The 18685-nt window shown below is 50.7% G+C and overlaps 3 protein-coding genes across 3 annotated transcripts in view; 1 reads left to right on the forward strand and 2 right to left on the reverse strand.

Moving 5' to 3' along the window:
• Positions 1-225: 225 nt before the first annotated feature.
• Positions 226-1149, forward strand: LOC311200796 (olfactory receptor 14C36-like; the record flags this gene model as incomplete). The annotated part of the gene is made up of 1 exon (XM_084275102.1): positions 226-1149. One exon carries the CDS (start codon positions 226-228, stop codon positions 1147-1149), a length of 924 nt encoding a protein of 307 aa, XP_084131228.1.
• Positions 1150-15526: 14377 nt separating this feature from the next.
• On the reverse strand, positions 15527-16453 carry LOC311200931 (olfactory receptor 14A16-like; the record flags this gene model as incomplete). Its single annotated transcript, XM_084275234.1, has 1 exon — positions 15527-16453. The coding sequence occupies one exon, from the start codon at positions 16451-16453 to the stop codon at positions 15527-15529; it is 927 nt and encodes a 308-aa protein (XP_084131360.1).
• Positions 16454-17217: 764 nt separating this feature from the next.
• The window catches only part of LOC311200932 (scavenger receptor cysteine-rich type 1 protein M130-like), a gene marked incomplete at both ends in the record, with an annotated part of 48335 nt that continues 46867 nt past the window's right edge, over positions 17218-18685 (reverse strand). The window contains one exon of the mRNA XM_084275235.1: positions 17218-17264. Within this exon, the coding sequence (XP_084131361.1) occupies positions 17218-17264 (47 nt within the window). The remainder of the gene's footprint in view (positions 17265-18685) is intronic.

Raw genomic sequence — 18685 nt, forward strand, 5'->3', positions numbered from 1 at the left:
AGGTTGAGTTCTCAAGAGCCCACAGCTGACCCTCCTCCCAGCAGTGGTGCAATCAAGCCAGCACAAAACAGACTTCCCATAACGGGCATGACAAAAGTCTTCCTGAATGCAGAGAATCGATCTGATTCCCTAAGAACTGGAAGAGGTTTTCCTCAGAGAAGAGTTCCCTGAATTCTCACTGTGCCTTTTCCTCCTTGGACAGGTCTCCACAGTTGATGGTAGCAGATGTCCAACAGCAGCTCCATCAGCCAGTTCCTCCTCCTGGCCTTTGCAGACACACGGGAGCTGCAGCTCCTGCACTTCTGGCTCTTCCTGGGCATCTACCTGGCTGCTCTCCTGGGCAATGGCCTCATCATCATCACCATAGCCTGTGACCACCACCTCCACACCCCCATGTACTTCTTCCTCCTCAATCTCTCTGTTACTGACCTTGGCTACATCTCCACCACTGTTCCCAAATCCATGGCCAATTCCCTGTGGGACACCAGGGCCATTTCCTACACGGGATGTCTGGCTCAAATCTTTTTCTTTTTCTTTTTGTTCTCATCAGAGTTCTGTCTCCTCACTGTCATGGCCTATGACCGCTACGTTGCCATCTGCCACCCCCTGCACTACGGGACCCTGCTGGGCAGCAGAGCTTGTGTCCACATGGCAGCAGCTGCCTGGGGCAGTGGGTTTCTCCATGCTGTGCTGCACACAGCCAGTACCTTTTCACTTCCCCTGTGCAAGGGCAATACTATAGACCAGTTCTTCTGTGAAATACCCGGGATCCTCAAGCTCTCCTGCTCAGATACCTACCTCAGGGAAATTGGAGTCATTGTGGTCAGTGCCTGTTTAACTTTTGGTTGTTTTGTGTTCATCGTGGTGTCCTATGTGCAGATCTTCAGGGCTGTGCTGAGGATCCCCTCGCAGCAGGGGCGGCACAAAGCCTTTTCCACCTGCCTCCCTCACCTGGCCGTTGTCTCCCTTTTTGTCAGCACTGCTGTGTTTGCCAGCTTGAAGCCTCCCTCCATCTCCTCCCTGTCTTTAAACCTGGTATTGGCATTTCTTTACTCAGTGATTCCACCAGCAGTGAACCCCCTCATCTACAGCATGAGGAACCAGGAGCTCAAAGATTTCATATTGAAACTGTTGACTGGATGTTTCTAAGTAGCAACAAAATACTTATCTTTGTCTGCATACCAATGGCCTTCACTTTGCTCAACGGTTTCCACCTGTGTTTGCTCTTTGGTTATTTACCTCCCATCAGCTCACCTGGTGATAAGTGACCTTTCTATGCATCTGATTAAATCTGTTCTGGGAGAGAATCTCCCCTGAAAGCTGACCTCCTTCACACGCTGCTTGGCCATAGCAGGCAGCTGAGGAGAGAGATTTCATGGTTATTAAACTGTGTCATGTTTAACTGCTGTTTTTTTGTCAGAGAAATCTGTCCCTGCCTGAGAGCACAGATGATGCCAGGAAAAGTGTTGGGAGTCCCAGGAGACCAGGGAAGCGACCTTCTGGGCTTTGGATAGCAAGACTCTCCAAACAGGGTTGGACCTCAAGAGACTGCTTTTCCTGACTGTCCAGATCTCTTTAGGAGACCTCTGGACCAGCCCCCATTGCAGCATGCTGCTGAAATTTCTTCCATCATCTGAGATATGACAGAAACATTTTTTCCTATGAAAAAATCCTCCATTGTCAAACTCCTTTGAAATTTTCATCACTCAAATAAAATCTCTCCAAGGAGTTGGCATGGCTTTTTTTTTTTTTTTTTTTAGAGAAAATTGCATGAAGAGCTATAGTGGTAAGGGCTTTCTGGATGTTAATAAGCCCCATAGTGTGTTTTCTTCTGAGTCCACAGACCTCAGATTCCAAGTGGAGAGTGAAGAAACCTCTCCACAAGTTGTCAGGAATAATGCCCAAAGAACGTGAACCTTACTGACAAAGTCTCCCCATGGGCTCCTTAGAGCAGACAACTAGAGGCCATAAGGACAAACACAGGCAAAGCACAGGCAGCTCTGATGCTGAGGACACCCTGGCTAGGTCTGATGAAGCAGGAATGCCAAGCGCTGACCCCCAGCCCCTGGGCAGGGAGATCCTGACCCTCACTTGTGTCTCATGGCTTTTCCTTGGGAAGTGGGGAGTGTGTTTCCAAAGGAAGGACACTGGGGCATGAAACATAGAGGCCTTCCCTGGGGTGGGTACAATGGGACAACAGTGCTCTGTGGCCATGAGGACAATGTGTTACCTCTGAGGCCTCTGTGGCAGGGACATCAGCAATAGCCAAGTGGGCACAGACCTCGTTTCTATCAGGCAGTTTCAGCCTGGCTGGTACCCTTGGCCATCTGCATCACAGATCATCCCACACTGCTCCACACCTGTGCCTGTTTCCCTGAAGTCTGCAGGCACCCAACACCCTTCCCCACCTTGTTCTCAGCCCACGATATCCCTGCCTGTTCTGCTGTCTCTCCCTCCACATCTGCTTTTCCCACAGACACAAAGCCACCAGCTCATCCACACTTCCTCTGAGTTTTTGCACCACAGCACTGCCCTCAGAATGGCATTTCTTTATCCTCACGTACACTCTGATCTTCAAAGCTGCAGTTTCAGTTTGACTTCCTTTCTTATGTTCTTTCCCTGTAGCACAAAGATGGATTCCCTCAGCATCTCCTTCACCAGGCTCACCCCAGGTCTCTCAGCCTCTCCACACAAGACCCCTAACTGTATCTTGGCAGACTTTCTCTGCCTATGTGACAGTTTCTGCCCATTCCTCCAGACCGGGGATACCAGCACTGGGACTGACTGCTCCAGACATGGCCTCACCTGATCTGAGTCCGCATGCACAAGAAGGGCCCTTGTCTGCGTGGTCAGATTCCTCCCAGTGCAGCCCAATGTGCTCATGGCCAGATTCCTGTTCAGCACCTCTGACTGCTATGGCATCCCCTGCAATGCCCAAATTATTCTCCTTGTGGCTGGTTCTCCACCCGTCATGTTGGAGCCTGACTTGATGTGTGGGTGTTTGTCATGGTTTCGTGCCATGTTCTGCAAGGACAAGCTGACACCTGGAGAGCCAACATCAGAGCCCCAGACAGCCAGAGGCACCCTCAGATGGCAGGAAATGGACTTCCTAGAAAGGACCTTCCCAATATCTTATAGAACAGGGAGAGGCAGACCTTGGGTCTGCAATGAGAATGTTTTGCTCAGAGAAGAGTGCCCCATGTTCTCACTGCCTTGTTCTCCTTGCAGAGGGATTCATGCAAAGAGGCAGAGAATGCCCAAGGGCAGCTTCATTCCCCACTTCCTCCTCCTGCCCTTTGCAGACACACAGGAGCTGCAGCGGGTTTCTCAGTGCTGTGCTGCACACGACCAAGACATGTTCCCTACCCCTCTGCAAGGGCAATGCTGGTGACCAGTTCTTCTCTGAAATCCCCTAGATCCTCAGCCTCACATGCTCAGATGCCTACCCCTGGGAGACTGGTCTTCTTGTATTCCGTACCTGTTTAGTTTTGGGATGTTTTGTGGGATACCTGAGGAGGTTTGATGCCAGGAACATATTTTGGCACTCGCACATTTTTTGGGGGGTGCTATTGTGGACAATTAGCGGTCTTGAAAATGGTCTGGGGTTGAGCCCAAAAATACGGCAGTCAATGTTATGCATTAGCAACACGGCCAGTCGTATGCAGTCCAGACAATTTCTGCAGTATGTTGAAGACAATTTCCTGCTACAGATGGTGCAGGAACCTACAAAGGGAGGGTGGGTGCTGGACCTTGTTCGTTAGGGAGGTGAAGGTCAGGGGCAGTTTAGGACAAAGCAACCACAAAATGTGAGAGTTCGAGATCCTGGGTGGAAGAAGCAAGCCAAAAAGTAGGATAGCTACCCTGAATTTTGGAAGAGCTAACTTTGATCTCCTCCAAAGTCTAGTATGAGCTGTCCTGTGGGCTATGCTGTTAGAAGGGAAGGGAGCCTGTGAGAACTGGGTAGCATCCAAACAGAGCTTCTTCCAAGCTCAGGATAGGTGCATCCCTTTGAGTAAGAAATCAGGAAAGAGAGGCAGAAGACCTGTGTGGATGAGCAGGGAGCTAATGAGTAAACTCAAAGGGAACCAGAAGGATTATGAACTGTTGAAACAGGGTCTGAGCACCTGGGGAGAATACAGGAATGTGGTCAGGGCCTGTAGGGACGTGACTAGGAAGGCGAAAGGCCACTTGGAAATGAAGCTGGCAAGGGACTTAAAGGATAATAAAAAGGGTTTTTTTAGATACGTGAATAGTAAGAGGATGACCAGGGATAATGTAGGTCCCTTGCTGAATGAGGAGGGTGTCCTGGTAATGGGGGATGCTGAGAAGGTGGAGATACTGAATGCCTTATTTGCCTTGGTGTTCACTCCAAAGGCCCCTTAGGACCCACAGATCCTGGATGAAAGTAGGAGTGTTTGGGGAAATGAAGAGCTTCCCTCTGGTTGAGGTAGGGGAGGTCCAGGAGTGGCTCAAAGGGATTAATGCACACAAATCCATGGGCCCTGATGGGTTTCATCCACGTGTGCTGAGGGAGCTGGCGGAGGTGATTGCTGAGCCGCTCTCTATCATCTTCAACAGGTCTTGGAGGACAGGAGAAGTGCCTGAAGACTGGAGGATAGCCAATGTCACTCCAGTCTTTAAAATGGGCAAGAAAGAGGAACCTAGTAACTATGGGCCAGTCAGCCTCACCTCTGTCCCCGGAAAGGTGATGGAACAGCTTGTTCTGGATGTCATCTCCAACCAATAGGAAGAGGAGAAGGTCACAAGGAGTAGTCAGCATGGATTCACCAAGGGGAAATCGTGCTTGACCAATCTCATAGCCTTCTATGATCTCATGACAGGCTGGGTAGATGGAGAGAGAGCAGTGGATGTCATCTACCTTGACTTCAGCAGGGCCTTTGATCCTGTCTCGCATGACACCCTGATAGCAAAGCTGAGAGAGCAGGGGATAGATGAGTGGACAGTGAGGTAGGTTGAGAATTGGCTGTCAGACCAAGTGCAGAGGGTTGTGATTCGAGGAGCAGAATCAGACTGGAGGCCTGTGACTAGCCGTGTTCCCCAGGGCTCGGTGTTGGGTCCAGTCTTGTTTAATATCTTCATTGACGACCTTGATGAGGGAATAGCATCAGCAAGTACCCGATGATACAAAGCTGGGAGGAGTGGCTGACATGCAGGAACACTGTGCTGCCATCCAGAGAGACCTAGACAGGCTGGAGAGCTGGGCAGGGAGAAAACAGATGAAGTTCAACCAAAGCAAGTGTAAAGTCTTGCACCTGGGAAGGAACAACCATTTGTATCAGTACAGGCTGGGGGATGACCTGCTGGAGAAGAGCTCAGTGGAGAAGGACCTGGGGGTCCAAGTGGATGACAAGTTGGCCATGAGCCAGCAGTGTGCCCTGGTGGCTAAGAGAGCCAATGGGATCCTGGGGTGCATCCGGAGGAGTGTAGCCAGTAGGTCAAAGGAGGTGATCCTCCCCCTCTACTCTGCCCTGGTCAGGCCCCACCTGGAGTATTGTGTCCAGTTCTGGGCTCCTTGGTTTACAAAGGACAGGGATCTCCTGGAGAGAGTCCAAAGAAGGGCCACGAAGATGATTAGGGGCCTGGAACATCTCCCCTATGAGGATAGGCTGAGTAAGTTGGGACTCTTCAGCCTTGAGAAGAGAAGACTAAGGGGGGACCTAATTAAGGTTTATAATTATCTGAAGCAGGAGATGCAGGGGGAATCATCCAGCCCCTTTTCAGTGGTCTGTGGGGATAGGACAAGGGGCAATGGCTGCAAGTTGGAGCATAGGAAGTTCCACACCAACATGTGGAAGAACTTTTTCACAGTGAGGGTGACAGAGCCCTGGAATAGGCTGCCCAGGGAAGTGGTGGAGTCTCCATCTCTGGAGATATTCAAGACCCGTCTGGATGCCTATCTGAGTGATATTTCCTAGGGAGCTGCTTTGGCAGGGGGTTTGGACCCGATGATCTCTCGAGGTCCCTTCCAACCCCTACAATTCAATTCTATGATGCCAGGAAAAGTGTTGGGAGTCCCAGGAGGCCAGTGAGGGAACTGCTGCTCTGTCAGAATAGCAAAGTTCTCCAGGCAGGTTTTGATCTGAAGAGGCTGCTTTTCCTGCCTGTCCAGATCTCCTTAGGAGACCTCTGGACCAGCATCCATGGCAGCATGCTGCTGAACTTTCTTCCATGATCCCTTTATGTTTATATCAATAAACACATTATTGCCTCTCTCTTAAGAGTGAAGTGCATCCCTCTTACCTATCCCATCTGCGACAGTTGGGGAATGGCCTGTTGGAGAGTGAGGGGGTACCTGGGGTCCTGGTAGACAGTAGGATGACCATGAGCCAGCAATGTGCCCTCCTGGGTAAGAGGAACAATGGCATCCTGGGGTGTATTGGAAGGGGTGCTCTTACTAGGTCAAGAGAGGTCTTTCTCCCGCTCTTCTCTGCCCCGGTAAGACTTCACCTGGAATGTTTGGTCCAGTTCTGGGCCCCTCAGTTCAAGAAGGACAGAGAACTCTTTGAAAGAATCACAGAATCACAAGGTTGCAAAAAGACCTTTAAGATCATCGAGTCCAACCATTCCCATCCTAAGCTAAACCATATCCCTAAGTACCTCATCTACCCTTTTTTTTGAACACATCCAGGGAAGGTGACTCAATCCCCTCCCTGTGCAGCCTGTTCCAGCCCTGACAACTCTTTCAGTAAAATTTTTTTTCTATTATCCAATCTAAACCTGCCCTGGCCCAGCTTCATGCCATTTCCCTTTGTGCTATCACCTGTTACCTGGCTGAAGAGACCATTGCCCACCTCTCAACAACCTCCCTTCAGGTAGTTGTAGGTGGTGATGAGGTCTCCCCTCAGCCTCCTCTTCTCCAATCAAAACAGCCCCAGTTCCCTCAACCATTCCTCATAGGATTTGCCCTCCAGCCCCTTCCCCAGCCTGGTTGCCCTTCTCTGCACTTGCTCGAGGACCTCAGCGTCTTTCTTATGGTGAGGAGCCCAGAACTGGACACAGCACTCGAGGTGTGTTGTGGGCTGAAAGAGCCCAGCTCAGGGCCCCCAAGATTGTTAAGGGAGTGGAATACCTTCCTTATGAGGAAAGGCTGAGGGAGCTGGGCCTCTTGAGCTTGGAGAAGAGGAGACTGAGGGCTGACCTTATTCATGTTTATAAATATATAAAGGGTCAGATTCAGGAGGACAGAGCCAGGCTCTTCTAAGAGTGATGGTCAGTGATAAGACAAAGGGCAATGGGTACAAGCTGGAGCAGAGGAAGTTCCATGTGAATGTAAAGAGGAACTTTTAGACTGTGAGGGTGATGGAGCACTGGGACAGACTGCCCAGAGAGGTTGGGGAGTCTCCTTCTCTGGAGACATTCAAAGCCACCTGTATGATTTAGCCTAGATGATCCTGCTTTGGCAGGGAAGGTTGGACTATGTGATCTTTCAAGGTTCTTTCTAACCCCCAGTGTCCTGTGATTCTGTGATTCTGTGGCACTACTTCTATCACCTGTTGCAAAGTCTCCTTCACCTTCAGAAGTGCCATTCCCATTTCCTTACTTTAGTGGGGGGTGGGGCTGGTGTTGGGCTTTTGACAGTGTAGGACAAAGGCATTTTCTCCTCATTCCCTTTCCTGCTATTCCAAACACACCTGCTTTATTTCTATCCATGCCAGTCCCTTCCCTTCTGCAGATGAACAAGCTCAGGAACAACAGATCATTCCCAGGAGCAAAATGAGCCAGCAGAAGAAGGATGAGGCAAAGCAAGATGGCCCATTCAAGACTGAACATGGCTGATCTCAGCACTGGCATAAAGGAGACCTTTCTCCTGCCAAGCACTTACTTGCACACCCCCTCAGCACCATATTGCCCCCTGCTACAGCAGGGTTATGAGGGGTTGCATGGTGTTTGGGGGTATAAACATGCTTGGGGAGTTAAGATAGGGCTGGAGAGGTGGGGGGGACACTTACTGTTGCTGGGGGGGTGTAGGGGTTGAGGCAGGGTCTTGGGGGAAGGTATGGTGTAATTTGAAGGTGAAAAGGAAGGGGTTTGGAGGAGTAATGTGGTGCTGGTGGGTATAGAGTTTGCTGGGTTATTAATGTTTGGCTGAGGAGGCTTAAGTGGTGCTGAGGAATCCATTAGTGCTGGGGAGGTGGGGCATGGGGGACGCAGGGTAGTTCTGCAGGGGACATGGGAGGATTTTTTGGGGGAAGGGTGGAGTTTGAGGTTTATGGGGGCATTTGAGGGGCAACAAGGGGTACTAGGTAGGTTTAAGGCTGGGCTGGATGTGGGTGTTAAATTGGGGGGAACCCATAGGTGGGCGGGGAGGTGTTTTGGGGGGAGGTATAGTGCGTACTGGGGAGAGGTATGTTGGGACTTGAGGGGGAAAATAGGAGGTTTGGGGTTATGGGGAGTGTTGGGGGACCACCAGTGGTGCTGGAGGTTTAACACAGTGCTGGGGAGTGAGAGGCGGCACCCGTGGGTTCTGTAGGGAGCCTGGGGGTGTTGTAGGCAGTGCTGGGGGTGTATGAGTGGGATTTCTTTGGGGGGAGCAGGGGGTCAAGGGGGATACAGGGGGGTGGGGGGTGCCTGCCAGGGTGCCTGGGAAGGGTTAAGGGTGGGCTGGGGGGCAGGATGAAGGTGTGGAGGGCACCCATGATTGCAGAAGGGAGGGCATCTGGAGGGTGTAGAGGAGTGTTTGGGTGAGATATGAGGGGATTTGGAGGTGAAAATGAAGGGGTGGGGGTAATTAGGTTTTGGGGGGGCCACCAGGGGTGCTGGGAGAGTTAATTGTGGGGGCACCCATGGGTGATGGGAGGGGTGTGGGGATGTTGTACAAGGGTTCTGGGGGTGGATATGGGTGAATCTGTGGGGGAAAATTGGAGGTTCAGGGTAGTAATATGGTGCTATATGTTCCGGCTATACCAGCGTCCACCTTCCAACCTGTTAAAGGTCCAGCAGTATGTCCCAAGCAAAAGGTGTGAGGGATGGCAGATGTTTCTGGCCTGAAACCTCCCCAGGAGTACACAAGCAGCCCCATAAACCTTGGGATCATGAATTCCCAGCCAAGAGAACAGTCCTAACAGTGCCAGAGGTCATTTTCTGGCTCTTCCATAGTCCAACACCGAACATGCTGAACGTCCAGCAATGGAGTCCCAGGGTCTCTAACACCTATTGCTGCCATTTCATTGGAGGCACCACAAGTTGGAGAGACACCTGCAAGCACATGTGCACCATTAAAAAGATGGAGTTTCCCTTCAAAAATACCTCAACAAACCTGCACAGGTGACCCAAAATTGGCAAAGGAGGGTATTCCATGCCAATTCCATCAAGCTCAGCATAAAGGGGGCTGGTGGGGGAGAGAAGCGCAGGGCTCTGAGCTGTAGGGCCCTGAGCTGTTACAGCCTGAGCTGTGTGGTTTGGTGAGAAACTGCACTGGGCATCACCAGTGTTGTATATTTTACTATTTTTTTTGTTTTCATTTCCCTCCCTTCCCCCTGTCTCCAATCCCTCCCACCCCACATCCTCCTCCCAGAGAGAACGTGGCCTCTTGATTTCCAGCTCTTGGCTGGAACAAAACCATGACAAAAGGTTCCAGCACAACACCCACACATCAAGGCAGGCTCAGACATGACGGGTGGAGAACAGGCTGCAGGGAGAAGAATTTAGTCATTCCAGGTGATGCCATAGCAGTCAGAGGTGCTGAACAGGAATCTGGCCATGAGAACATTGGGCTGCACTGGGAGGAGAGTGGCCACGCAGACAAGGACCCTTCTTGTCCGTTTGGACTCAGCATCGGTGAAGCCACCTCGGGAGCAGTCAGTCCCAGTGTGGGGGCTCCCCGATCTGGTGGAATGTGGAGAAACCCTCGTGTGGTCACAGAAAGTCTGACCAGTTACAGTTAGGGGTCTTGTGTGGAAAGGCTGAGAGACAGGGGCTTCTTTAGCCTGAGGAAGTGCAGCCTGAGGGCAGCCCTCTTTGTGCTACAGGGAAAGAACATAAGAAAGGAAGTCTACATGAAACTGCAGCTATGAAGGTTCTGAGTGGACGTGAGGATAAAGAAAAGTCATTCTGAGGATAGTGCTGTGGTGCAAAATGTCACTTTGAGGAAGTGTGGATGAGCTGGTGGCTTTGTGTTTCTGGGAACAGCTGGCAAGTATGGAGACCCAGCAGTACAGGCAGGGACTTCATGGGGTGAGAACATGGTCGGGAAGGGGATAAGTTGCCTGCAGGGAAACAGGCACAGGTGTGGGGAGCTGTAGGATGGACTGTGGTACAGATGGCCAAGGGTGCCGGCCAGGCTGAAAGGGCCTGATAGAAACGAGGTCTTTGCCCCCTTGGCTACAGTTGATGTCCCTGCCACAGAGCCTCAGAGGAGACACATTGTCCTCATGGCCATGGAGCATCATTGCCTCCTTGCACCCGACCCAGGGGAGGACACAATGTATTATACCACTGTCCTTCCCTTGGTGTCACACTCCCCACATCCCAAGGAAGAGTCCTGAGACACAGGTGAGGGTCAGGATCTCCCTGCCCAGGGGCTGGGGGTCAGCACTTGGCATTTCTGCTTCATCAGACCAAGCCAGGGTGTCCTCAGCATCAGAGCTGCCTGTGCTTTGCCTGGGTTTGTCCTCATGGCCTCCAGTTGTCTGCTCTAAGGAGCCCATGGGGAGGTTTTGTCAGGAATGGCTCCCAGTGGGGCCTGTTGGTGCTTCAAGGTACTTTGGGCATTACTCCTGACTTGAACTTCTGGAGAGGTTTCTTCAGTCTCCTTTCGGTATCTTGAGGTCTGTGGACTCTGAAGAAAAGACACCATGGGGCTCATTAACACCCAGAAATCCCTTACAAGCATGGCTCTTCAACACATTTTAATTTAAAAAATTAAGACTTGTATGACTAATTGGAGAGGTGAGTTTGAGTGATGAAAATTTCAAAGCAGTTTCACAATGGAGGATTTTTTCATAGGAAAAAAAGTTTCTGTCATATCTCAGATCATGGAAGAAAGTTCAGCAGCATGCTGCAATGGGGGCTGGTCCAGAGGTCTCCTAAGGAGATCTGGACAGGCAGGAAAAGCAGTATCTTGAGATACAACCCTGCATGGAGAACCTTGCTCTTCCCCAAGCCCAGCAGGTCCCTCACTTGCCTCCTGGGACTCCCAACACTTTTCCTTGCATCATCTGTGCTCACAGGCACAGACAGATTTCTCTGACAACAAACAGCAGTTAAATATGACACAGTTTAATAACCATGACATCTCTCTCCTCAGCTGCCTGCTATGGCCAAGCAGCGTGTGAAGGGGGTCAGCTTTACTGGTGCTCCCAGTGCACAACCTGGGGAGGTTTCAGGCCAGGGAGATCCTTCATCTCTTGCAAGTTGTGCTTCAGTGCTCTTGCTTGATATTTAGCATGTTTGAAACTTTTTCTGGTAGAACTGGAAAACTACAGCACAGTTAGTGGGATACCTGTGGAGGTTTCAGGCCAGGAATATCTTCAAGCCCTCGCTCCTTCTCTTTGACACCTGTTGCTGGAGGTTTAGCAGTTTTAGAGGTTGTTGCTGGTAGATTGAAAGCTGATGTCAGGCACTCTTAGGACCGTTGCCTTGGCTAGGAATGCCCTGAGCCTCAAGGTTTCCTGTACTGCTAGTCTACTACCTGGGGAGGTTTCAGGCCACAAACCTTTTCCAGACCTCACATCAATTTGTTTGGGAGCTGTTACTGGACATTTATCAGTTTCACAGGTGGACGCTTCTAGAGCCTGACAATGAAGTTAAACAATATTAGGACCACTCCCTTGGCTAGGAAAGCCCTGAGCCCCAAGGTTACTGGTGCTGCCTGCAGGCTCCCTGGGGACATTTCATGGAAGAAATTTCATTCCTTCCTCACACCTTTTGTTTGGGGCTCTTACTGGACGTTTGGTATTTTCGAAGTTGGACGCTGGCAGAGCCCGGAAATGACATCACACACTCTTAGGACCGTTCCCTCAGCTACAAAAACGCTGAGCTCCAAATTTACTTGGGCTGCTTTTGCTCTACCTAGCAGGGAAGGTTTTCAGGCTCGCAAGATACTGTAGCTCTCAAACCTTTTGTTTGGAAGTTATTGCTGGACATTTAGCACTTCTTGAATGTGGACACTGGTAGAGCCAGAACATGATGTCTGGTGTTATATGACCATTCCCTTGGCTAGGAATGCTCTTCCCCCCAAGGTTCCCGGGGCTGATTGTGGCTACCTGGGGAGGTTTCAGCATAGGAACATTGTTCAGCCTTCACAGATTTACTTGGGAGCTATTGCTGTATATTTAGAAATATCTAAGGGGGGAACCTAGTAGAACCCAAAAATGATGTGAGCCATTCTTAGGACCATTCTCCTGACTAGGAAAGCCCTGACTCCCAAGGTTACTGGGCAGCTAGTGGGCTACCTGGGGGGATATCAGTTAAGGATGCTTTTACAGCCCTTGTAACTTCTGTTTGTTACCTACAGTAAAGGTGGGAGATTCTCTCTGTCCCTCCTTTTGTTATTGTACTTAAAGAATTAAAAAAATAGAATCTATTAAACCTATAAAGTATTAAAAATAGAATCTCCCACACCTATTGGATCTCAGGGGAACCACTGTGATGGAGGATAAAGAAAGAGCTGATGTACTTAATACCTTTTTTGCCTCACTCCTTAGCAGCATGGTCACTTGTCTCCTGATACCCAGACCCCTGAGTGGAAAGATGGGGATGGGAGGTAGATGGAAACCCCCATAATCCTAGGAGAATTGGTTCCTGACCTGCTCAGCTGCTTAGATGTGTAGAAGTTGATGGGCTTGGATGGGATACACCCAAAGGCACTTAGGGGGATGGTGGATTTGCTCACCAAGCTACTTTCCCGTATTTACCAGCAGTCTTGGCTGACCGGGGTGGTTCTGCCTGACTGGAAACTGGCACAAGAAGGGCCAGAAGGAGGACCCAGGGAACTACAGGCCTGTCAGCCTGACCTCAGTGCTGGGAAGGGGATGGAACTAATCATCTTGAGTACCATCATGCAGCACATGCAGGACACTCTGGCCACCAGGGCCTGTCAGCATGGGTTTAGGAAAGTCAGACTGTGCTTGACCAAACTTATCTTCTTCTATGACCAGGTGACCTGCTGCATATTGGATGAGGGGAAAGCTCTGAATGTGATCTACCTGGACTTCAGTGAAGCCTTCAACACTGTCTCCCACAGCATCCTGCTGGAGAAACTCACTGTTTATGGGTTAGATGGGTACACTCTGTGCTGGGTTAGAAACTGGCTGGACACATGGGCCCAAACAGTTGTGGTTAAATCCAGCTCATGGCAGGTCACAAGTGCTGCTTCCCATGGCTCTGTGCTGGGTCCCATCCTCTTTAACATCTTTATTAATGATCTGGATGAGGGGATCAAGTACACTCTCAGTAAATTTGCATGAGACACCAAATTGTGTGGGAGTGTTGATCTGCTGGAAGACAGGAAAGCTCTTCAGAGTGACGTGGACAGGCTGGATTGATGGGCAGAAGCCAAGTCTACGGGGTTCAACAAGGCCAAGAGCCAGGTCTTACATGTTGGTCACAATAACCCCAGGCGATGCTACAGGCCTGGGGCAGAGTGGCCGGAGAGCTGCCTGGAAGAAAAGGATCTGGGTGTGTCAGTCGTCAGCCAGCTGAACAGGAGCCAGCATTGTTCCCAGGTGGACAAGAAGGCCAATGGCATCCTGGCCTGGGTCAGGAACAGAGTAACTGGCAGGAGTTAGGGAAGTGATAGTTCTGTTGTACTCAGCTCTGGTGAAGCCCACCTTGAGTACCATGTCCAGTTATGGGCCCCTCACTACAAGAAGGATGTCGAGATGCTGGAGCGTGTCCAGAGAAGAGCAACAAACCTGGAGAAGTGTCGGGGAAGACAGCAGGCCTGCTAGCGGCCTAGAGTTCTTCTCCCCAGACAGCAGGCCTGCTAGCGGCCTAGAGTTCTTCTCCCCAGACAGCAGGCCTGCTAGCGGCCTAGAGTTCTTCTCCCCAGACAGCAGGCCTGCTAGCGGCCTAGAGTTCTTCTCCCCAGACAGCAGGCCTGCTAGCGGCCTAGAGTTCTTCTCCCCAGACAGCAGGCCTGCTAGCGGCCTAGAGTTCTTCTCCCCAGACAGCAGGCCTGCTAGCAGCCTAGAGTTCTTCTCCCCAGACAGCAGGCCTGCTAGCAGCCTAGCGTTCTTCTCCCAAGACAGCAGGCCTGCTAGCGGCCTAGAGTTCTTCTCCCAAGACAGCAGGCCTGCTAGCGGCCCAGCGTTCTTCTCCCAAGACTTAGGCTCTGACAATATCCTCCTGTTCCCATGAGACAGGAAAAGTTGCTCGTGCTGAGAGGAACTTAATAATCACAGTCTCTACACACAGTGGCCTTGATGACAGGGGTACAGGGTGCCCTAAACCAAGAGGTTGTTATGGGAAGAACTTGGGAGTAACGGAACATGTTCAGAACCTGCCATAATAGATGGTCAAACAGCCGCTGTGTAGATGTTTTTAGGCATCAAAGGTAAACTAAGGATATTCAGCTATGAGATATGTTCATCAGAACTCGTTATAATCACTAACCAATCAGTGGGGTGTAAACAGGGTATGTAACCAATCAGCAGTTTTTTAGCTTGCCACGTTTGCAGCAACAAAAGTCTCCTATCTGTGTGATTTCACCCAATAAACGGCTTCACCTAAAATTCATCTCGAATTGCATGTTGCTCACTGCCGGTCTCCACAGAGAAGAGTTTGGAGCACAAGTCCTTTGAGGATCAGCTGATGGAACTGGGGCTTTTTAGTCGTAAGAAAGGGAGGTTGAGTGGAGACCTTACTGCTCTCTACAACTACCTGCAAGGAGGGTGTATGTTGGTGGGGGTTGGTGTTTTCGCTCAGGTATCAAGTGATGAGAGGAAATCTTTCCAAACAGAACCAGGGGAGATTTATTTTTGATATCAGGAAGAACTTCTTTACTGAAAGGGTAGTGAAGCGTTGGAACAGGCTGCCCAGGGAAGTGGTGGACTCACCATCCCTGGAGGTATTGAAATGTCTGTAGATGTTGTGCTTGAGGACATGGTCTAGAAGGGGACTAGGCAGGGTTAAGCTGTAGTTGGACTCCATGACCCTAAAGGTCTTTTCCAACCCAAGTGATTGGATGATTCTATGGTACAGAGGACACAGGAAATTCCTGTTCTGTCATGGTGGGAAAGCATTGCCATTTCAGACAATTAGTGGAGTCACTCAGCTGATCACAATGTGCTTGTAAATTTTTATAAATGGCAGGAGAAACATAAATAAAGAAAAAAATGTGCACCTTTCAAGTGAAACATGATGCAAAGGTAGCACAGCTTGTCATTACACAGTGTCTGGGTCACAAGAGACACCTAGATACTGGATTAGGAATGGGATGAACGTGCACCATGTTATTACAGTTTAAACAACATAGAAGAAAAAAAACCCGACTATATACAGACTGATCCTAACATCAGTTACATGGCCAGTGATATGCAGAAGAAAATGAGCAGTTCTTTGCTGCTTAGATAGATCCAGTGCTCAGTTTCAACACAGAATCCTTGAGCTCCTGGTTCCTCATGCTGTAGATGAGGGGGTTCACTGCTGGTGGAAACACAGAGTAAAGAAATGACACTACCAGGTCCAGAAATAGGGAGGAGATGGAGGGGGGCTTCAGGTAGGCAAACACAGCAGTGCTGAGAAACAGGGAGATCACAGCCAAGTGAGGGAGGCAGGTGGAAAAGGCTTTGTGCCGTCCCTGCTCCGAGGGGATCCTCAGCACAGCCCTGAAGATCTGCACATAGGACACCACAACGAACACAAAACACCCAAAAGCTAAACAGGCACTGACCACAGTGACTGCAATCTCCCTGAGGTAGGCATCTGAGCAGGAGAGTTTGAGGATCTGGGGGATTTCACAGAAGAACTGGTCAACAGCATTGCCATGGCAGAGGGGCAGGGAAAATGTACTGGCTGTCTGCAGCAGAGCATGGAGAAACCCACTGCCCCAGGCAGCTGCTGCCATGTGGACACAAGCTCTGCTGCCCAGGAGGGTCCCGTAGTGCAGGGGGTGGCAGATGGCAACGTAGCGGTCATAGGCCATGACAGTCAGAAGACAGTACTCTGTAGAGAGCAAAAATAAAAAGAAAAATATTTGAGCCACACATCCTGTGTAGGAAATGGCCCTGGTGTCCCACAAGGAATTGGCCATGGATTTGGGAACAGTGGTGAAGATGCAGCCAAAGTCAAGAACAGAGAGGTTGAGGAGGAAGAAGTACATGGGGGTGTGGAGGTGGTGGTCACAGGCTATGGTGATGATGATGAGGCCATTGCCCAGGAGAGCAGCCAGGTAGATGCCCAGGAAGAGGCAGAAGTGCAGGAGCTGCAGCTCCCGTGTGTCTGCAAAGGGCAGGAGGAGGAACTGGCTGATGGAGCTGCTGCTGTTGAACATCTGCTGCTGTCAAGTGTGGAGACCTGTCAAAGGATAAAAAGGTAGGGAGAAGTTAGGGAACTCTTCTTTGAGGGTAACAGTTTCCAATTCACATTGACTCCCTGTATTCAGGAAGACTTTTGTCAGGTCCCTTTTGGGAGCTCTGCTTTTTGCTGGCTTGAGTGTGCCACTGCTGGGAGGAGGGTCAGCTGTGGGCTCTTGAGAACTCAGTCCTGCCTGGCAGCAGTAAGGAAATAGAAGGATGGCCTGTTCTCAGACTAAATGCCCTGTGGATAGGAATGAGCTTTTCAGCACAGTCTCTCCAATTTCACCCGAGGGCAGAGCAGAGCTTTGGAGGTTTGGTTTTCTCCTGACTGAGAGCTGAGGAATCCAGTCTCACAGGGCAGAGCTCCAAAGCCCTCCTGCAGTCTCATCCTACCCAAGGAGGATCTCAGCTCCCCACTCCCAGCCAGGGACACACAGGGCTCAGTGCAGCTGCCCACACACAGGTGATGAGTGGCATTGCCACAGCCTCTGTGCCGAGATGTCTCCTGCATGGGGCTCCTCTCTGGGGCACAAGAGTCCCTGGGAGAGCGGTGCCATTGTGGGAGGCAGCTGCAGCCCAGCAGGAGCTGCCTGGAAAACCTCAGTCCTACAGATGGGATTCTGAAGTCTGGGTCAATCAGTGCCAGCCCCACCACTGGATTTGCCCAGAGCCCCAGGAAATGGTGGGAGAAAGGCAACAAATACAGGAGGAGAAACAGCGAGAAACATTCCCCATGCGGCTAGAAGTACAGGCACTCGGAGGTTTCTTCTCTCTGGGACAAGGACCCTGCACCACATTTCCATGTGTCACACTTTACATCCACCGCTTCTTTCCACAGTGCGAATGCAGCCAGGCCCAGGAGAAGACAGCTGTCCTGCCCTGTCCCTCTGATGGGGTAGAAGGGCATCCTTTCCAGGCAGCACTTCCTGGTCCTATAGAGAACCTGTCCTCCTGACAGACCCCACACACTGTCCCATGTCCCAGCTTTAAGAGATCCCTCCAGGAACAGAACCTGCATTGCCCTGCACCCACAGACATACCAGGGAGAGGCTGCAGAGATTTCTCCTGCAGTGAGCTCTCAGCATCCATCAGCTCTCTCAGCCTCACAGGTCTCCCCTTGTTGCCCACAGGCAGTGTCCCCAGCCCTGTGTGCTTGGCAGAGGAGCTGCTCCTGGGCAGAGCTGTCTCTCTGCAGCACTGCCCGGTTGCCATGAGCTCCCTCCATCCCAGGAGCCTGGCCAAACTCAGCAGGAGAAGACCAGTTCTTGTAGGCTCCCTCCTGGTGCCTCAGATCTCATAGGAATCATTCTATGATCTCATCTCTGACAATCTCAGGATGTCCCTGCCCAGGGCCGTGGGTCAGCGCTTGGCATTGCTGCTTCATCAGACCAAGCCAGGGTGTCCTCAGCATCAGAGCTGCCTGTGCTTTGCCTGGGTTTGTCCTCATGGCCTCCAGTTGTCTGCTCTAAGGAGCCCCTGGGGAGGCTTTGTCAGGAATGGCTCCCAGTGGGGTCTGTTAGTGCTTCAAGGTACTTTGGGCATTACTCCTGACTTGGACTTCTGGAGAGGTTTCTTCACTCTCATCTGGGTATCTGATTTCTGTTGACTCAACAGAGACACCATGGGGCTCATTAGCATCCAGAAAGCCCTTACAAACATGGCTCTTCAAGTCACTTTCATTCAAAAAACTCAAAACTTCTACAACTAATTGGATTTCAGTTAGGTCTTTAGTGATGAAGATTTCAAAGGAATTTCCCATGAAGGACCTTTTTTCAGTCACAGGTATTTTCTGTCATGGCTCAGTTGATAGAAGAAGTGACAGCAGCATTCTGGGATGGATATGGGTCTGCTAAGGAGGTCTGGACAGGCAGGAAAAGCAGTCTCTTGAGATCCAACCCTGTCTGGAGAACTTTGCTCTTCCCAAGCCCAGCAGCTCCCTCACTGGCCTCTTGGGACTCCCAACTCTTCTCCTCACATCATCTGTGCTCACAGGCACAGACAGATTTCTCTGACAACAAACAGCAGTTCAACATGATCCAGTTTAATACCCATGAAATCTCTCTCCTCAGCTGCTGCTACGGCCAAGCAGCGTGTGAAGGGGGTCAGCTTCCAGAGGAGATTCTCTCCCAGAACAGTTTCAATCAGATACATAGAAAGGTCACTTATAAACACCCTGAACCTCTGACAGAACAGTTCATTAGACTTCT

The sequence above is a fragment of the Gallinula chloropus genome (genome assembly GCF_964237585.1).
Source record: "Gallinula chloropus genome assembly, chromosome: 25".
NCBI lineage: Eukaryota > Metazoa > Chordata > Aves > Gruiformes > Rallidae > Gallinula > Gallinula chloropus.